The sequence below is a fragment of the Camelus bactrianus genome, chromosome 4, assembly GCF_048773025.1.
Source record: "Camelus bactrianus isolate YW-2024 breed Bactrian camel chromosome 4, ASM4877302v1, whole genome shotgun sequence".
Taxonomy (NCBI): Eukaryota; Metazoa; Chordata; class Mammalia; order Artiodactyla; family Camelidae; genus Camelus; species Camelus bactrianus.
The window spans coordinates 27,890,581-27,907,624 of record NC_133542.1 but is presented as its reverse complement, the minus strand read 5'-3'; the positions used below and the strand labels follow the sequence as shown (position 1 = coordinate 27,907,624).

Sequence of the window (17,044 nt, the reverse complement as noted above, 5' to 3'; positions counted from 1 at the left end):
AAAGTGCAGCCCCATGACCAGCAGCACCAGCGTCATCTGGGAATTTGTTAGAAATGCAGATTCTTTTCCTTATCTCAAGTGGTGATTATGTTTATTCCATCATTTGTTTCTGAATATGTGCATATAGATTAATATTAATTAATTCATATATATGCATATATAGATATTTATATGCATTTTCTTATCTGATCTCCATTTAACCAGTCTACCAACCAGACCCAAATTTCCTTTTCATCCAAAAAGCCCCAGTATGTTGCTCACTGCACCATGTCTGTTTAAGGCTTAGGAGGCTAGTCTCTAGAATATCTATGTTCTTTTGTGATGTCACGGTGTTTATTCCAAAATAATCAGTTATTTTAGTTAAAAAAAGTTGTCCATGTTAAGTAAACTAATGAGATATGGTTACAAAATAAAAGAGCTGTTTCTGTGAGATCTAAGGTAACTGCTTTGGGAAGACTTACTAAAAGTCCATCACTTCCCAAAAAGCAGTGTCCCATCAGTCCCCCAAAAACACTACTGAGTTAGGCATAGGTGAGATAATAAACAAATGGAAAATAATTTATGAAAATCTAGAAACATTCTAATGCTTAAGTTCCTTCAAAACCATTAAGTTCTTTGTCTACATTAAATACACTAAATGTACTAACCATAGGCCATATGCAAAGAAAAGTTCTTAGTCCTAAATTTAAAAACTAATGAATTAATATAACATATAATTATATATTTGAAGTTAACATTAAGTGAATATGTAAATTCTTTGATTTCTTTGTTTAACAACACTTTCTCTAAATGACCAAGTCTTAACTGGATACATATATTAAGGCCTTGATTGTTTTAGGAATCTCCCATATATGTTGTTATAAGCTCTTTGAGGATGATGCCACACTGTTTCATCTCCATGCTAAATAGCTTGGAGCTCTGCATAGTTTAGTTTTAATAAATATTTACTGGTTATTTATTAAATATAAATATATGTCATATAACATATATTTATACATTTTTTACTGATTGATTAGACAATTGCTTTTAGTAATTCATAGTCCTGTTTTATCACTGTGAGCCAAATTAACTCTTATGATAACACTTCCTAGAGTCCTTTGAAAAATTCCAAGGGGAGAAAAAGAGTTCCATGTTTAAATAGTTTCAGGAATTCCCTCTTGGAGGTTCAGAATGGAAATAATATTTCACAGGGTTGAGAAACTTTGTTGTAAAGCAATTTAACTTAGTTTAACCCATACTAATTTGACTGTAGGAAATCTTCACATAGCATCTGGTAACAACTCAGGGCTCAGTGTGCACATACATTGATAAGGTATCCTGAATTTTCTGAGTGACTGGCTTTCTCTTGTTCAAACTGCGATTCTGGTTCCATAGACTCTTCATACTACTTGTCTACAAGTCATACCAGACTGGGTATGAAAATCACTTGTCAGATTACATATGCCAATCATTGTTTACAAAATGGTCAAGAATTGGATTTGTGAGACTGCTATTTCTATTCCTCATTGGTTTTCTCTTTTCTAAATCTAGTAGCTAATCATTTCTGATTCTAGCTCTACATTGGCAGATCAAAGTCAGTTTTACTCAGGGAAGTATGAAGCATGGATGTTAATCAACAGTAGTAGGGCCTATGATGGACTGAGCTGTAAAAAAAATAACATTTAATTTAAAAATAAAAGCTCTGAACAAACAAACAAACAAACAAAAGTTGTCTTCAAGCCAAAATTTGCTAAGGAAAGTTTGGGGAACAAACTCTCCACAGAGGGAGGTGATATCCATAGTGTGGAATCATTTTAAAACTTAACATCATATGACTTTGGACTTAGGAAAGCAGAGTGAGTAACAGATTATAGTGGCATAAGAGATACAGTCCAGGAGTACTTAACCTGAAGCTGAGAAAGTGGTAATGAGTGCCCTTTACATTAAATATGTCCATGGAATTTGAACATTTGCCCAAGAGAAGGCTGCTCAGGTTATTAAAACCTCAGATGTTGAATGGCAGTTATGTAATGAGTTTCTTAAAAAAAAAAAAAAAAAAGAAAGAAAGAAAACCAGAAAATGAAGTGCCATTTAATAAACACTGCCTGAAATGTTGATAACTGAAGCTAGATGACAGGTGCTTGGGGGTTCATTATGCATGTTCTCTCTTTGTGGGGATGTTGAAAACATCCAAACTAAAAAAAGGTTTGGAAAGATAGCTTCTTTTTATCCCCCTGATATAAAGTTTTTTTGTTTTTTGTTTTTTTCCCCAATTTACCCTCCCTAAATGGGAGAAATAACAAAGAAGATGTAGTTTATAACCATTAACCGAGTTCTAATAGCTAAGACTGGACCTAAATTTTTATGTCATAGCTAATCTGTGATGTGAAGCACTTAAAAAGACACTGTAGACATAAATGATGATTCCATTAAGTGCTACTTGATAAGATTGTCCATATGGAAACACAGAGAATTCAGCAAAAGGTATGATGACTACCTTAGGAATTGATGTAACTTTGTACATTATGTATGCCACAAAGAGTCATTCTAAAAATGATATCCATGCAGAATTATTATCTCAGATTTTTTAAATGTGTTTATTCCTAAGCCATTAGGAAATAGAAACACAATAACAAAGACATACATAAATAGCTCTTGTAACTGGACTATACTCACAGAGTCTCTTACTGAATTCTGTGAAGGTTTTGCTAAGCTTGTGGCTTAGTATTGTGCCCTACAAACCAGTAAGTTTTAGTTTAATTAAACCAAGATAACAAGTGAATTTCTGCTGGAGTACATCAGAGAAAATAGTCGGAAGTCAGGTCAGTCATTTCCAGACACACAAAAGAGGGATGAAATGTTAACCATAGGTTATAAAGAATTTTTGTGGTTTGCGACATGATTGGCTATGGTTTTTCAAATGTAAATGGTGAGCATGAGTTTAGACTTAGCAAGGCTTTCTGCCAAATTGATTTGAATTGGAGTTGGGTAAGGTTGGCAAAGTAAGACTTTTTAAAATTTATTTATTTATTTTACCCTCTTGACCCTTTTGATCCATTTCACCAACTTCCATTCCTGCCCCCTTCTAGCAAATAGCACTCTGTTCTCTGTATCTGTATTTTTGTTTGTTTTTGATTTTGACTTTTAGACTCCACATGTAAGAGAGATCATATGGTATTTGTTTTTCTCTAGAATGACTGATCACCTGTGAACCCAAGTTGGGACTGAATTTGAAGGCAGCCAGAGAAAACTTACTATGATTTCCATGAAACCAAAATTCCTCCTCCTCCTCTTCATCGTAAGTAAATAAGCATTTAATCTACTAAGTTTTATGCAGTTTTCCCTTGTAAAGAAGACATCTTTGACAAATGATCAGATTGTTCTCTACCTTCCCAAACAAACAGAAACTCAGTCAGGCACGTGATTTGACTGCGCTTTCATAGTTTTAGGGCATTTGAATGTCTCTTAATTTTCTATGCATGCAATTTCCGTTTCTTAGCCTGAAAGCCAAATATGTGGTGAAAGTCATAGAATTCAGAACTTTTATTAGCAAATGTTTACAGCAAAAGCGTTAAGTTCCAGGAGCTTCATTTATTACTTTGCACTTTTAAATTCCCTCCCATGTACGAACTACTTTAGGAAGGTTTGACTTTAAGTGGGGTTCTAGGATGTGTATGAAACATGCCTCATATTTTGAGATGATTTGTGGTCCTTCTTTGTCCACATTAAAATCTAACAACCTTGGCTCTTGATAAAATTTAGAGGCTTACAATTGCGACCTACTGAGATTGCATCTTTTGTACATTTACTTCCTATATTCTCTTACAGTATTCAACCTGAACTTACTCTTAAAGGGCAGTGTAGTCAAAATCCAAGGGTCCTCAAATAATCTGTATTTAGGCAATAGGTTGGGGAAATCTCAGTAACAGCCCTACCCCAGTAGCAAGAGGGGGCTGTGTCCACTCAGCCCTCCTCTTCAAGGCCAGAGACCACAGCAGTGGGGTCAAAAATTACAGACAGAAAAAGGCACTGCAACCCTTGTCTCTTACATACAAATCTTGGGGTAATTATGGATTCAAGACAAAGAGACAAATCAGAAAATAAAAAAACAGGGGACAATGGCAAAAAAAAAAAAAAAAAAAGAATCAGGTAGCAGTTGTGGAAAGAATTAAATGGCCTTTTCTTCTGGTTTCTTACTTCTTTCATAGATTGGCAAAAGAACCTGTGTTTTGGGTTACATTGGGGGAATTTGTTCTTATCCTGTTCTGTGAGGGAAATTCGCATTGAACCTAACTGGGCTGATCACAGCAGCATAGTGAGGAATAGAGAGGAGATCAGTAGGGACTCACCAGTGTCATATTTGAGCTGAAAGAAAGGTCTGATAGGATAACCTTGTGGTGGGGTGTCCAGTGACAGTCTTGAGACCATCCCCCCATCACCAACCAGGTATGTTCTATCTCCAAAAAGAGCCTTTTGTTTGCTTAATGTATTATCATTTAGTTTGTCTTCAGCACAGAGACCATTTATACATGCAGATTTCTATTTCAAAAGGGATTCTCTTCTGATTTTGGTGTTATTTCATACATGTCTGCAACAAAAAGTTCTCTCCCCAGCTGTACTTACTTTCAAAATGCAAAATGTACGTTGTTAATGCTACTTATCAAGTAAAGGGTTTAAAAATATTTGCTAAACACTTGTTTATTTATATGAAAGATTTCAGAGTTTTGCACAGTTGGATTTAGAGCATTTAACGAACACACTGTGAGTGTGTGAAGGAAACACAAGTGATCCCAACAGATGGCATGGTCAGAGGCAAAGGGTTTGCTAGTGCATGAAACAGCATAGATCCAAGTTGAGAAGTCTGAATGGCTATAATTGTAACACATCTACAGTAGGAGGAGGAAGGTCATTTACATTATGTTAAGAAACATAGGGGCAGATTCTTATCTTATGAAAGGGTGTTACACGAACTGAGGATTTGGCACATGGACTGCTATCGGACAGTATACCACATACAGTTTTTATTTCAGTTCCAGGAGAAAAACAATATTAACAAATTTCTTTCCATCTTTGCTTCCTACATTATTCAATAGAAGAGGTGACAGTAGCATCTGCTGTACTTGGCTGGAGCCTGGAATGAGGGAGCTGTCAGTGACGAGCCTCCCAGGCACGTGGCTGCTATGAAGCCCGTGCTACAGCCACGGCACAGCCAGGCTGGAGCTCCAGTGGAAGCAGCACACACATGAGGCAGCCACTGCGAACCGGAGCAGGGCTGCCAAGACAGCATGTAAAGTCATTTTTAGTGGCCTGAAGTGATTTCCACCATCATGGGTCTGGGCACTACTGCAGAGCAGGCGGAGCTTCTCTCTGACATTCTCTCCTCCTCCCTCTGGCTTCCCTCTACCATTTTCTGCTGCCCTGGCCTTGCTGACCACCTGGGTGCCCAGCACATACGGCGTGCTCCCCAGCTACCCGTTAGCCCTTCTTTCAATCAGTCATAATCTTGAAGCTCTGTGATATACAATGCATCCAATACATTTAATACACCAAAGTTATCTACTCTGATCACCTTCGTTCCAAATGTAGCACCTCCTGCCATTATATAGGTGCTTTCTGATGATTTTCCTAATTCAGCTGGAAAATGTTAGAGACTTCTTAATCAAATTAATCCGAACACAATTAAAAGGACCATCTTGCAGTGGGAAGTATAGTGGAGGAGCATTTAGAAGGCTTGAGTCCAGCAAGAGTCTATGGAAAAGTTGTTAACCTCCTTGGGCCTCATTTTATTGTTCTATCTCTGAAATTAAAGAGAAGAAGCAGGTAAAGAAGGGAGTTGGGGGAGGGGAAGAGGTAGAGAGCAGAGGAGGCAGAGAGAGAGAAAGAAAGGGAGGGCAAGTATCTGGGAGGCTTGAAATATACTTTCCAGGCCTATGATTCACTGTGAATAAATCATGCTCCTGGAGTTATGAGTTTAGGAAGAAGCCTATTAACCCTAATAAATCCTAAATTACAGGAAGATGTAAAGGAAATATTTTGAGGTAGGATGAAATGGGAGTAAAGAGTATGAGTTTCTACTACCACACAAGTTATGTCAGCAAAAATAATCAGGTAGAGGTTATAAAACAAATTACATAGACTTTTTCTCTAATTAAAAAAAAAAAAAAGCAATTTCACATATATACAAAAGCTTCTGTATTTTGGGGTTGGGGGGGGATTTGCTCCTCTTATCCAGCCTCAGGAAGGAAATACACAGTGGACTTAGCCAAGCTGGTGAGAGTTGAGCAGAAAGAAGAGCTCCTTCATTCAGTCCAATAAATAAGCTTCCGCAACACAGAACTCAGTAGTGGAATAAATGAAGTCATACATTATTTGTTACTTTTCCCATCAAGAGATAGAGTCTGTTTCATCCCTCCTTGAATCTGAGCTGGCCCTTACCTTGCTCTGAGCAAAAGAATGTGGTGGAAGTGATAAATACGACTAACAAGTGTTGGCTTCGAAAGGCCTTGGGAGTGTCTCCTTTGATGCCCAGAACCCTGAGACCAGCAGACCAGGATGAAAGGCTGTGGGGAGAGATAGGCCCCACTTTCCCAGCCCTTCTAGCTGACTGCAAAGGAGAGCTCAGGAGAGACCAGCAGACTGCCCAGCCCCAAGTCAACTCATAGAACAGGAAATAAGATGCTGTGGTGGTTTTCAGCTTCTAAGTTTGGGTTGGTATTTGTAAGCAGTGATAGTTAAGTGATGGATATCCTCCCATTTTAAAAAAGATGCCAACCCCTAAGACATACAGATATACCAGAAACAGAAATATGGTTACAGTTAAAAAAAAATTCCAATGTTCAAAACCAACCCAAACTGATAAAAAAAAAAATTAAGAGAAAAGGCATACTTTCTTGTAATAATCATCATTCTCATAATCCTCTCCTGACAAATGTTAAAAGCAATTTGAGCAGGTAGCTCTTTAGCCTTTATCATCAAAGTGAAAGAGCCCCAGTTAACCTTGTCCCATCTCATCTAGTTCATCTTTTTTACCTGCTTAGGTAGATCATAAACCATAGACTCTACAAGATCCACTTTAGCCAGTGCAAGTCTTGACTACTGACCCTCTCTTGATGGACTGAAAGGCAGAGAAAGATTTCTTTTTGGAAGGTGTGGGAGAAATATCAAAGGAGGTGGGATGGGAAAAGAGGGACTGCTCAAGCCCCTTGTAAGAGGATGTAGAAAAAATAAATGAAAAATGTTTAATCATTTCACAAAACCCTTATCGTCAATAAAATCTGTGATTTAAAAAATACAGTGTGCTGTCCCAGAAATATCTATCCCCCAAAATCAAAGAGCAAGGGATTTCAGAACCTGCAAGCTTGGGCAGGGGTCTGACATTATGACTCACTTTTCTTCAATCCACCTAACCTTTTATTTTGGTCTCCACTAGACACTGAAAAAGGGGACAGCCACTGAGTCATATGCCACTTAAGGGCATTCTGAGGGCTTCTTGTTTTGAACTTCAGAATGCAGAATATCCATACCAAGCAGGGATATGAATCAATGTGATTGATACACTAGCAAAAAAGACCAGCATTTATCAAACCCCCAAGAATGTGGCCCTTAAAAGTAGCCACCATTGCAGGCTGAAGATTTATTGCAGCAGGGCTGCCATGGTGCAAAAGTATTTTTGGAACTCCTTTTTGGCAGCTGAGTTAAGAGCCTGTCGCCTATTCTTTTGAATTCTGTAATGGTGGCACATTTTTGTCCTTGAAGGTAGAATTGTTTATTAAGTACCAAGAGACATCTAGAGCCAAGTCTTTGGTTTGTATGGTTGATGATCAAGGTAGTGAATGTTGTTGTGTGACTTTTCAAGTGATGAACCTAGTTCTCTGCATGCTTTAAAAAGTGAGTCTTAATGTAAGTCTCAGAGAAGTTCTCCCAATGCTTAAAATAAGGATGCCATTCAAAGGTTTTTCAAGCTTTAAGCTTTTGAGGTGGGTGATCACTTGGATGCATACATTCTGCCACAATCAAAAAACAGTTTCATCGCCATATAGCAGTGGTTCTCAATTGGGGGTGACTTTGCCCCCCAAGGGGACATTTGGCAATGATTAAATTCACTTTTGACTGGCACAGCTGTTGGGAGAATGCTACTGGCACATGGTGGGCAGAGGCCAGGGATGCTGCTAAACATCCTACAATGCACAGGACAGCCCCTCAGAACAAAAATTACATGACCCATATGTCAACAGTGGTGAGGTTGAGAAAACTTATTTTCTATCTTATCTACATTCTAATAAGAAAATTTTTTCAGTACAACGAAATAATTATTACAGTACTTATGCATGTTTAAATGTTCTAGTTGCCACTCAGTTTCTAGGTGTATATATATACACACACACACACATTTTCTACTCTTTTAAATCACAAATTAGATAGAAGTCAAGCTCACATTTCTTCTTTGGATTTTGGTAGTATTCTTTGTTTGATAGTAATAGAGCTAATTTAAATAACCACCTATTTAATGTGGGGTAAAACACATAATGTGTTTTAATGATAATAAAAACATCAATAACTACATTTTTTGACTTCTATGTTGCAGGTAGCTGGCTAATTATCCCTTTACACATACCATCTTGTTTAATCTTTACAAACAATACTAGGAGGGACATACTTCTATTATCCCCACTTTACTGATCAGAAGCTGAGGCTTAGACATGTTAAATAACTTGATGTAGTGCAGCTGGGATTGGAACTGTAGGAAGCTGATTTCAAGTGCAGTCTTCACCACCCTGTAATGATGCCCCCAAAGGGGCTTTCAGATCTGCTAAAAGCCATCTTTGTTATATGCTGGGGACAGTTCTGCTCTCATTTATATAACACAAACTAAGCAAAATAGAGAATGGCATTGAAGTATAGACAAAGAGGAGAAGACCCTGAAACTTAAACCATGGGTTCTCACTCAGATTTTCTATAAACAAGTTAAAAATGTGGTCTACAACAAGGCACTATAGCCAATTGAGACTTTTCAGCATCTCAGTTTCCTTGTCTGTATAGTGAGGATGGTAATAATGCAACCTACCAGTCTCCCTATAAGGATGAAAGCAAATAAATGATGGGAAGATGCTCTGTAAATTGTTATATTCCTACACAAAAGTGATTTGGTTGCAATTCTTGGGAATGGAATGGAATGGGAATGGTAAGGTGATAGTTTCTCAGTTGCCCTTGAAGAGATTTTCATAATAAAGCCCTAATATATGACTTAGAAGTTAGATAGCTTCTTAGAATACTGGTCTTACCTCTCCTCTATTGCCTTTATAATGCTTCTTCTCGAACAAATTTTCCGTTTCATCAGGAAGCCAGCACTCCAAACTCTTTCAGTTTGTGTTTTACATTTTATACCTACTGGGGCCACTGTGTGATTTCTTTTAATGTTTTCTTCTAGTATAATTACTTTTAATTAAATTGATATTTAAATTAAGTAATTTAATTAACCAATATTTAAATTAAGTATTTCAGTGGAGGTAAGGTATTTTTCTCTTATAGGATTGTGCTATACACATATTGAAGATATGGCCTCCTGGTTTTGTATCACCATGTTGTTTTATAAACTAAAATTTTGCTTTGCATGCAGAATTATTGATATAGAAGAACAGAATCTGGCATAATAATTTCCATATGGTATAATTATTTCTCCTCACCTTAAAATGTTTCCATATATAGGACATAATTTGTATATTCCACCCATTTTCTTCTCCAGAGATGTTGGTACTTTTAAAAATTCTGTCTTTCAACTACAGAAGGCTAGCTTCTCTTATTACTTAATTTATACATAAAAATTAATCCCAGGTTTAAGGAAAAGGTGGGTCTATGGTTTGCACTTGTCAGCATCTCAAAACTATCACATGCTTTGGCAATACTTGTGGTCTTTGATTTAAAGTGATACTTGAATGGAAACACCAGGAAGAATAAAGGATAGAATTTAGAATGAACGGTGAAAAATGCATTAAATAGTTTTCCACAGCACTCTTAGCCCCTTTGGATCACAAGGTCTTTTATTTTTATGCTCACATGCAATGCTTTCCAAAATCTTTGACCTTGAAAAGGCCATTTTTCTCTATATTGGGTTGGAATTAGGAGTACATGATTATGCTGTGAGTATGATCTAAGTAGTTTCTTGGCTATGCTTTCACCTATAAAGTCAAAAAGTATTATGAAGATTAGATCTTCAGGATCTTTCCAACCCCAAATTGTCATTTGATTTTTACTGTGGCCCATTGATGATCTAGGACTATCTAGGTCTGGCCTGCAGCTCCTGTTCCTTCCAGTTTTGAAGACTGGTTTCATTCTGTGATGTGAAAGATTTAAATTACCCTCCAAAGTTCTATTTTCTTCTCCTTGGGGTTGTTTCATTTAGAAGACAGATTCAGGGGGGTCTTGATCTATCCCTCTTTCACATTAATTCAGAAATGAATACATTTCTTCTATGAGGAAAGGGTATGCCTTTGGTCCTAGAAGGGGTTAATGTGACTTGGAGTTAGTATCATGAGCCTAGGTTTTATAATTAACTCAGTAAAATTATAGCTTCATCCCAATTTATTCACTGTTAACAAGAAGCAAATACTTAGAGCAAATCAGTTGTTGTATCCTTTTGGTACTAGCAGAATATAAACTACACGTTCTTCTGAAAAACAATACAAAGAATAGAGCTCAAAAAAGAAAAAAAAAGAAAAAAAATGTCCATCTTCTAAGAGGAAGACTGAAACAATATGGGAAAACACATAATGTCTGTGAAAATCTAAACTTAATATATCGCCCGAAACTCCTCCCCGTTAATCTCTTTCAAAATCATATTTTATAATAAGGAGAAGAAATATCGCATATCTCTAGCACTGCATAGATAACTGTGAAGAGACAATAGCATATATCGATCCATCTGACAACCATTTGGTCAACAAGTATGTAGTAAGAAGTTGTGTGTAAGGAACTAAGGTAGTTTCTGCAACAAGAAGAGTCTGAACTGGATACAATGGTGGATAAGTCCAAGGTCATGGACTTTGAAATAAGGCCTCAATTTATGAGCTCTCTGACCTTGAGCAAATCACCTATGACCTCCCTGTGCTTAACTGGTCCTCACGAGTAAAATATATTGTTTTATGGATTAAAAGAGTGAACCCTTAAGTGCTCAGTATTACCTGGAAAAGAGTAATGGCTCAGTAATTGATAGCTGTTGTGATGATGTGAAAATAAAATGATTACGTGGTAGAAGAGACTCATTTTCTAGCAATTACCTCTGATATAGAAAGACTGAAATCAAGGCTAGAATAATCACTGTGATGTGGGGTCAGAAAGGAAGGAGTGGCTCCTGTTGACCAAGTCCCCAGGGTAGCTTGAAAAGTGAAATGCCCTCCACGTGGTTGGCCAGAGAGGCTGAGGCCCATCAGTGATGTGCAGACTGGAGAATTCATTTGGTCTGTAGGGCCAGGCAGCCTGTGGCACGTAGTGGCTTTGCCATCACCGGTGGCATAAGCTGACTTCTCTTGACTTGTGTTATTTTTTTAATGTATGAAATGGGGGAATAAGGTTCCTAACTCTGAAGATGATTGGGGAAAAATGTAATATTACACATAAAACACTTAAAGGAGGACCTCTCCAGTTAGAGGAAAGCTTATTTGATGTTGATGAAAGGTTCAATATCCTTAACTATTATTATGGCTAAAAACCAGGGAGCTTTGTCTATATTTAACCATGGAATGAAGGGCATATGGGAAAGCACATTAAGGTATACTAGTAGGAAAAGGGATTCAGAAATAGGTATTAAAAAGATAAAGGCAATTTAAAATAATTAAGCTCTAAAAAATACTCCAATACAAGGAGACAAAACTAGTCTCCTGTTAAAAAACCAAAAACCTAAACCAGTCCAGCCTTGAAATTATCTTACTGTAAAAATTCCTAAAATGCCATATGGGATTCCATTAACTTCAACAAGCAACTATTGAGCACCTACTATGATGTAAGAGCTGAGATACAAACATGCCCATACCCTGTAAGATTGCAAGGCAGATGTCATTTCACACATACAGCTGAATAGGTTAAGTGTGAAAGTATTTTATGAGAGCTCAGAGAACAGAAGGTTCAATTCTTCCCGTGGGAAGAGGAAGGGAGAAAGAGCTTAAAAATCTTCTCCAAGGTTCAACTTAAATGTCTACAAGATGAAGCAATTCCTGTTAATAGATGGGCTGAGCTGTATGTTAGGAAAAAAAAAAATGAGTGGGAAGGGTTTGGAAAACTGGGTAGTGCGTGCCAGCTTAAAGGCATTCAAGTTCAAAGTTAAAAAAAAAAAATGACCATGTATATCAACAAAATCATCTGAGGCCAGCTTGCAGCCTTTGCAATATACATATGAAGTACTATTTACATTAGATAATGAAACAGGTTTGATCACCATCAGGTAGAGAAGGGAAACAGGTGACATTCTAGAGTGGATAAGTATCATCTGCCAAAAGCCAGAGATGAAAGTTCCTGGCATGTATACCAAGTGGTAGGTGGCTGAGAGAGTGAACATGAGGCATGAAGGGCGAGATCAGTCTCCAATGACAAATGGCCATGAACGTAATGCTAAGAAATTCAGTCTTTTATCTTGAAGGCCTCAGGAACCACAGCATTAATTTCTATGTATCTTTAACATCATCATTTTAAGAGTTCCATGGTTTCCCAGGTCTTTATGAGGACAGATTTATTATTATAAAAGATTCTAACCCATAGCATTAAAATGTTCTCTGTCACCATAAAATAGCTGATGGAATTTCCATGATGGAAAAATATCTAAATTAAAAAAATTAATCCATTCAATTAAATTTTTGGATATTTATAAACATCTGATTATTCATAGGATGGATGGCTCAGGTCATATAGAAAATATTGAAGCTCATGTTGAATTTTTCTCCCTAGAGTTATAAATATACATGTATCTTTTAAAACTCACTCAATTAATATAATAATAATTTTACTTTATCACACACTTCTATATAAAACACCCTGTCCTAAGTTCTTTATGTGTATCATTTCATATCATTTCATTTACTCTTCATCAAATTCCTATTGCTATGAATAGTGTTACCCCATTTAACAGAAGAAGAAACAAAGGGTAACATAGGAAATAACTTGCCTAAATGCTCACAGCCAATAAGTGAACAAGCCAGAGTTTTACCCAGCCCATTTATCTTTCTGAGTGTTCACTTAGTGCTGAGATTGTATGTTCTGTATGAAGTGACTGATAGCTAGAGTTGGTCTCTCCTTCTACACCTTTTGATCCGGACATTCCCTCCTTTAGGAATGTGGGAAACTCTATCCTTCTCCTTGACCTTTCAAGGTCTCTGCTTGTTGTAACAGTCTAGCCTCATAATTCTTTTTTATTATTTACTATTAGAATTTATTATTTTATTCATTTTGGCTTTTCAGTCCTGGCACATTTATTACAAAACTACTAGAGGAAAATGAATTTTCTCTTTTCCCAGTCTCATCTCCCCACCGTTTTTGGTCTTCTACCAGACTTCTTTAGAACTTCCTCCATTCTCACAGGATCTGTTTGGCAGAAGGTTTGGAGTTGCTTTGAGTTGGTCACTACTTCTTTATTACAGAGTCAAAAATCCAAGCCCATCATAAGAGAAATTACAATACGAAATGTAGAATTTAAACTCCAAAGTGTTTTGTGTGATTGTTTGCAACACGATCATGGTAACTGATCAGGACATAGCTAGTGTCACTTTCTGCATCGTTTCCTTCCTGCTTACAGATGATTTTTAAACCAGCCTTTCTGGGGTCCCGCATGAGCAGTTATTATTGGGAATGACTATCCTCCATCACTGCATCAGAAAAACCATGCTCTCGAGTTTTAACATACTGGTAACCAAGTCAGAGAATTCAGATAGTTTGGAAGTTGGCAGTGTGGACACAGCCTCTCAAATAAAGAGGCCAAGATTTCTTACCAGATGTGTGAGGTTACCTTTGGGTGAATACAGATAATTTCCCAGAGTACAGCTTATGCTGCATCTTCCCCTCATTGTTTTAATGTTGCTAACACATTTCTTCCACCAACATACCTACTCTTCTGTTGTTTGTTTCAATACCAGCTTCTCTGGAGCCTCGGGCACAGCACTTCCAAGTGTCAGTAGCTATTAGCTCTGCACAGTTGTTTGTGTCCTTATTTCTCCTGAGTTGTCTGTATCTCTCACAGGTGAGTCCCAGTGGCTTAACGTACCATCGGGTGTGTGTGTTGCAGGGATTTGTGCTTTCTCAGAATAAGGCATTATAGCTATCTTATGTCTCCCATTGCTTGCAAAGTTTTTTGGATCCAAGTACCTATCCTAAAGCCTTATACCTTGCTTATGGTCAATAGAGGGTAAATTGCATTTTAAAAATTATCATTCTACCTATCTATCTACCTAAGTTTTTCAGGGCATCCACTTTCATTTATAGAAGTGGGAAGCACATTTTGAGACAAGGAACATACTGTATTTCAAAGTGCAATGCAAATATGATAATCTTTTTTCAATGAGAACTTCCAAGTTAGGTTTCCTGAATTTTTGTTCCTATTATTTTATGTATATAAATGTATATGTGGTTTTATGTGTATGTAAATAAACAGATACACACACACATCTGTGTGAATGCATGTATGCATCTGCGTGAATTGCATTTCTGCCAGTAGGCGTAGGAGAGAAACATTTCTTGAGTAAGGCCAAACTTCCTATTTTTTTTCCTGTGGCCAAACTCCATCTGAAAATGTTTCAGGTGTGATCCTCATAATCAGGTTGATTTTGTGTGGAGACACCATGTAAACAAGCTCAATGGCTTTCTCAGGGCTACAAAGAAGTATATATAGCAGAGTATACACAGATTGGTCAAACTAGTGTCTGCTAAAACCAACCAGAAATCTACTTTCATGATGCAAAAGCATGTGCTCAGATTTCTAACATAATTTATAGTGTTTCAGAATCATGCAGAAAATCACAACATGGTGACAGGTCCTCAAAGTTCCCTGTCCTGGTTAAAAAGGACAAAGAACTAGATTATAAGGTGAGGCCACCTGTACCGCCAACTCCTTAGCTATCTTACTTGAATCAAACCCTGTAGCTTCTCATGTGTTCTCTCCTCTTGAGCTGACATACTGTTGTTAGGAACATCAAACACAGTAAAGCATGATAGAGCGCTTTGGAATTTGTTAAATACTTAATGAATAAAACATGACGTTATTATTAGGTTTTTGTTGGGGAAAAAATGCTGGGAAAGAGAAGTATGTTATCTTGTATGGAATTTGCCAGGCCACTGTTTAACAATTACCACTACAGCATGGGTTAGTCCGGTGTGCTTTATTGCTTGTATGCTCATCTATCCATCATCTTCAGCTTTTTGTAAAAATAGACTCGATTTCTAAGATCTACTATATTATGCTGCAGTATAATATGGGATGTGAAAGAAAGTTATACTATGAAGTCACGATAGAAGTGGTGTAGGATAGATACTAGCGTTCCTTTTTTTTAAACTTCCACACTGCAATTTTACTTATCTGTGTAAGAAGCCATATTCTCTCATATTTGAATTACTCAGGTTACAAAGAAGTACTAGAAAGTTACATGAACTTTACTTTATATAGTAATAAATAGAATGTGACTAGATATGTTTAGTAATCTCTTAGTAATAATCCTTGAGAGGAATTCAGGAAACTGGAATAAATCAGTGTAATATTAAAAATGTATGAACACTTATGTATGGTAGAATCTGAGTGGTGGTATAGAGAAATCTAGTCAAAATTAAGTACAAAATAATTATACAACATTTCAAGAGAAATACAGGCTCATTACCTCCAAGTACATAAAACAAGTTCTTCCAAACTACAGGCCTTTGTATATATTTTATTAAGTAAATTTTTAAAATTCAGAATATTTTCTGTAAGTGACTTGATAATATTAATACATTGAAGGCATCTTTAAGCAGCTCTAAGCAGTAAGAAATTAGCTCTGAGAGTTTGTATGTTTACAATATTAGTTTGTTCAGTAGTTTTCTTCCCTATAAATAATCAAAAGTTTATACCAGCCCAGCCCATAAGCGCCTGTCAAAAATTCATATATATATACACATATATTTTTTAAAGAATATATTTATTTTTGCTCTAAAGAGAAAATAGAATGGACCACAGTGGCCTTTATCTCCTGGTGGAGGGAGGTGGGGATATGCACGATTTTAAACCTTTCCTATTAATGTTACTACATACTTCATTTGACCAAAAAAGACTACCTGCATTATTTATGAAGGCAGTTGGTATCCCAGAGTATCAAGAGGTTGGAAGGAGAATATCTAATGACGAATCATTTGGTATTCTGTTTCCCCACAAACCTTATGACTGCAAGAAAAATACTCTCAGTGGTTCTTACCTGCAGTGCACAACCATGGGACCTGCATCGGGAGGGTTACAGGTTTTGACTCTCCGTAAGAAAGCTAGGAAAGGTGTTGGGTGTTCTGGAACACCGTGATCAGGCCAGGCGGTGAACTGGAATTGCCTTACTTCTCTCTTCTCGCTGGAACCATTCTGTGAAGTAGGAACACTGGCTGAAACTCTGTGTCCCAGGCTTCAGGTTATAATGGTGAATAATAACATGGAAGAGGTAACAAGAAGATATGTTGTCTTAATTCCTCCCACCACCCAATATCCTTTGGGAAGACACACTCTTCGGAGATATAAACCTCAAGCTATTTGTAAATTACCAATATTTGCCCAGAAAGATAAAATCCTTAGGTGAGAAGCATTACATTTTTCAGGTTTAACTATCAGGAGTGCTCCTGTTATATTTTACAGAAAGAACTAGTTCTTCTTCATCTATTCTTCATTTGCCGAAACTTTCGTTCAGAGCAAGCGTTCCATATCTACTGATAAATCACCAGACAAAGAGAAAAATTGCTGAGCGATAATGGAAGAATTATTTCATTCTTCATTGTTGCCAGTAGAATCAAGATTTAAGTAAAGCCTTGAGATACTTGATTTCTCAAAAGAAGCTATCTTTAAATAATGGAAAGGGGAAAGGGA

The 17,044-nt window shown here is 36.9% G+C and overlaps 1 protein-coding gene across 18 annotated transcripts in view; it reads right to left on the bottom strand.

Moving 5' to 3' along the window:
* PTPRD (protein tyrosine phosphatase receptor type D) overlaps positions 1-17,044 on the bottom strand; it is a 1,875,536-nt gene that overhangs the window by 29,151 nt on the left and 1,829,341 nt on the right. For all 18 annotated transcript variants that reach the window (XM_074361573.1, XM_074361575.1, XM_074361574.1 and 15 more), the window contains one exon: positions 16,395-16,549. In XM_074361573.1, the coding sequence (XP_074217674.1) occupies positions 16,395-16,549 (155 nt within the window). The remainder of the gene's footprint in view (positions 1-16,394; positions 16,550-17,044) is intronic.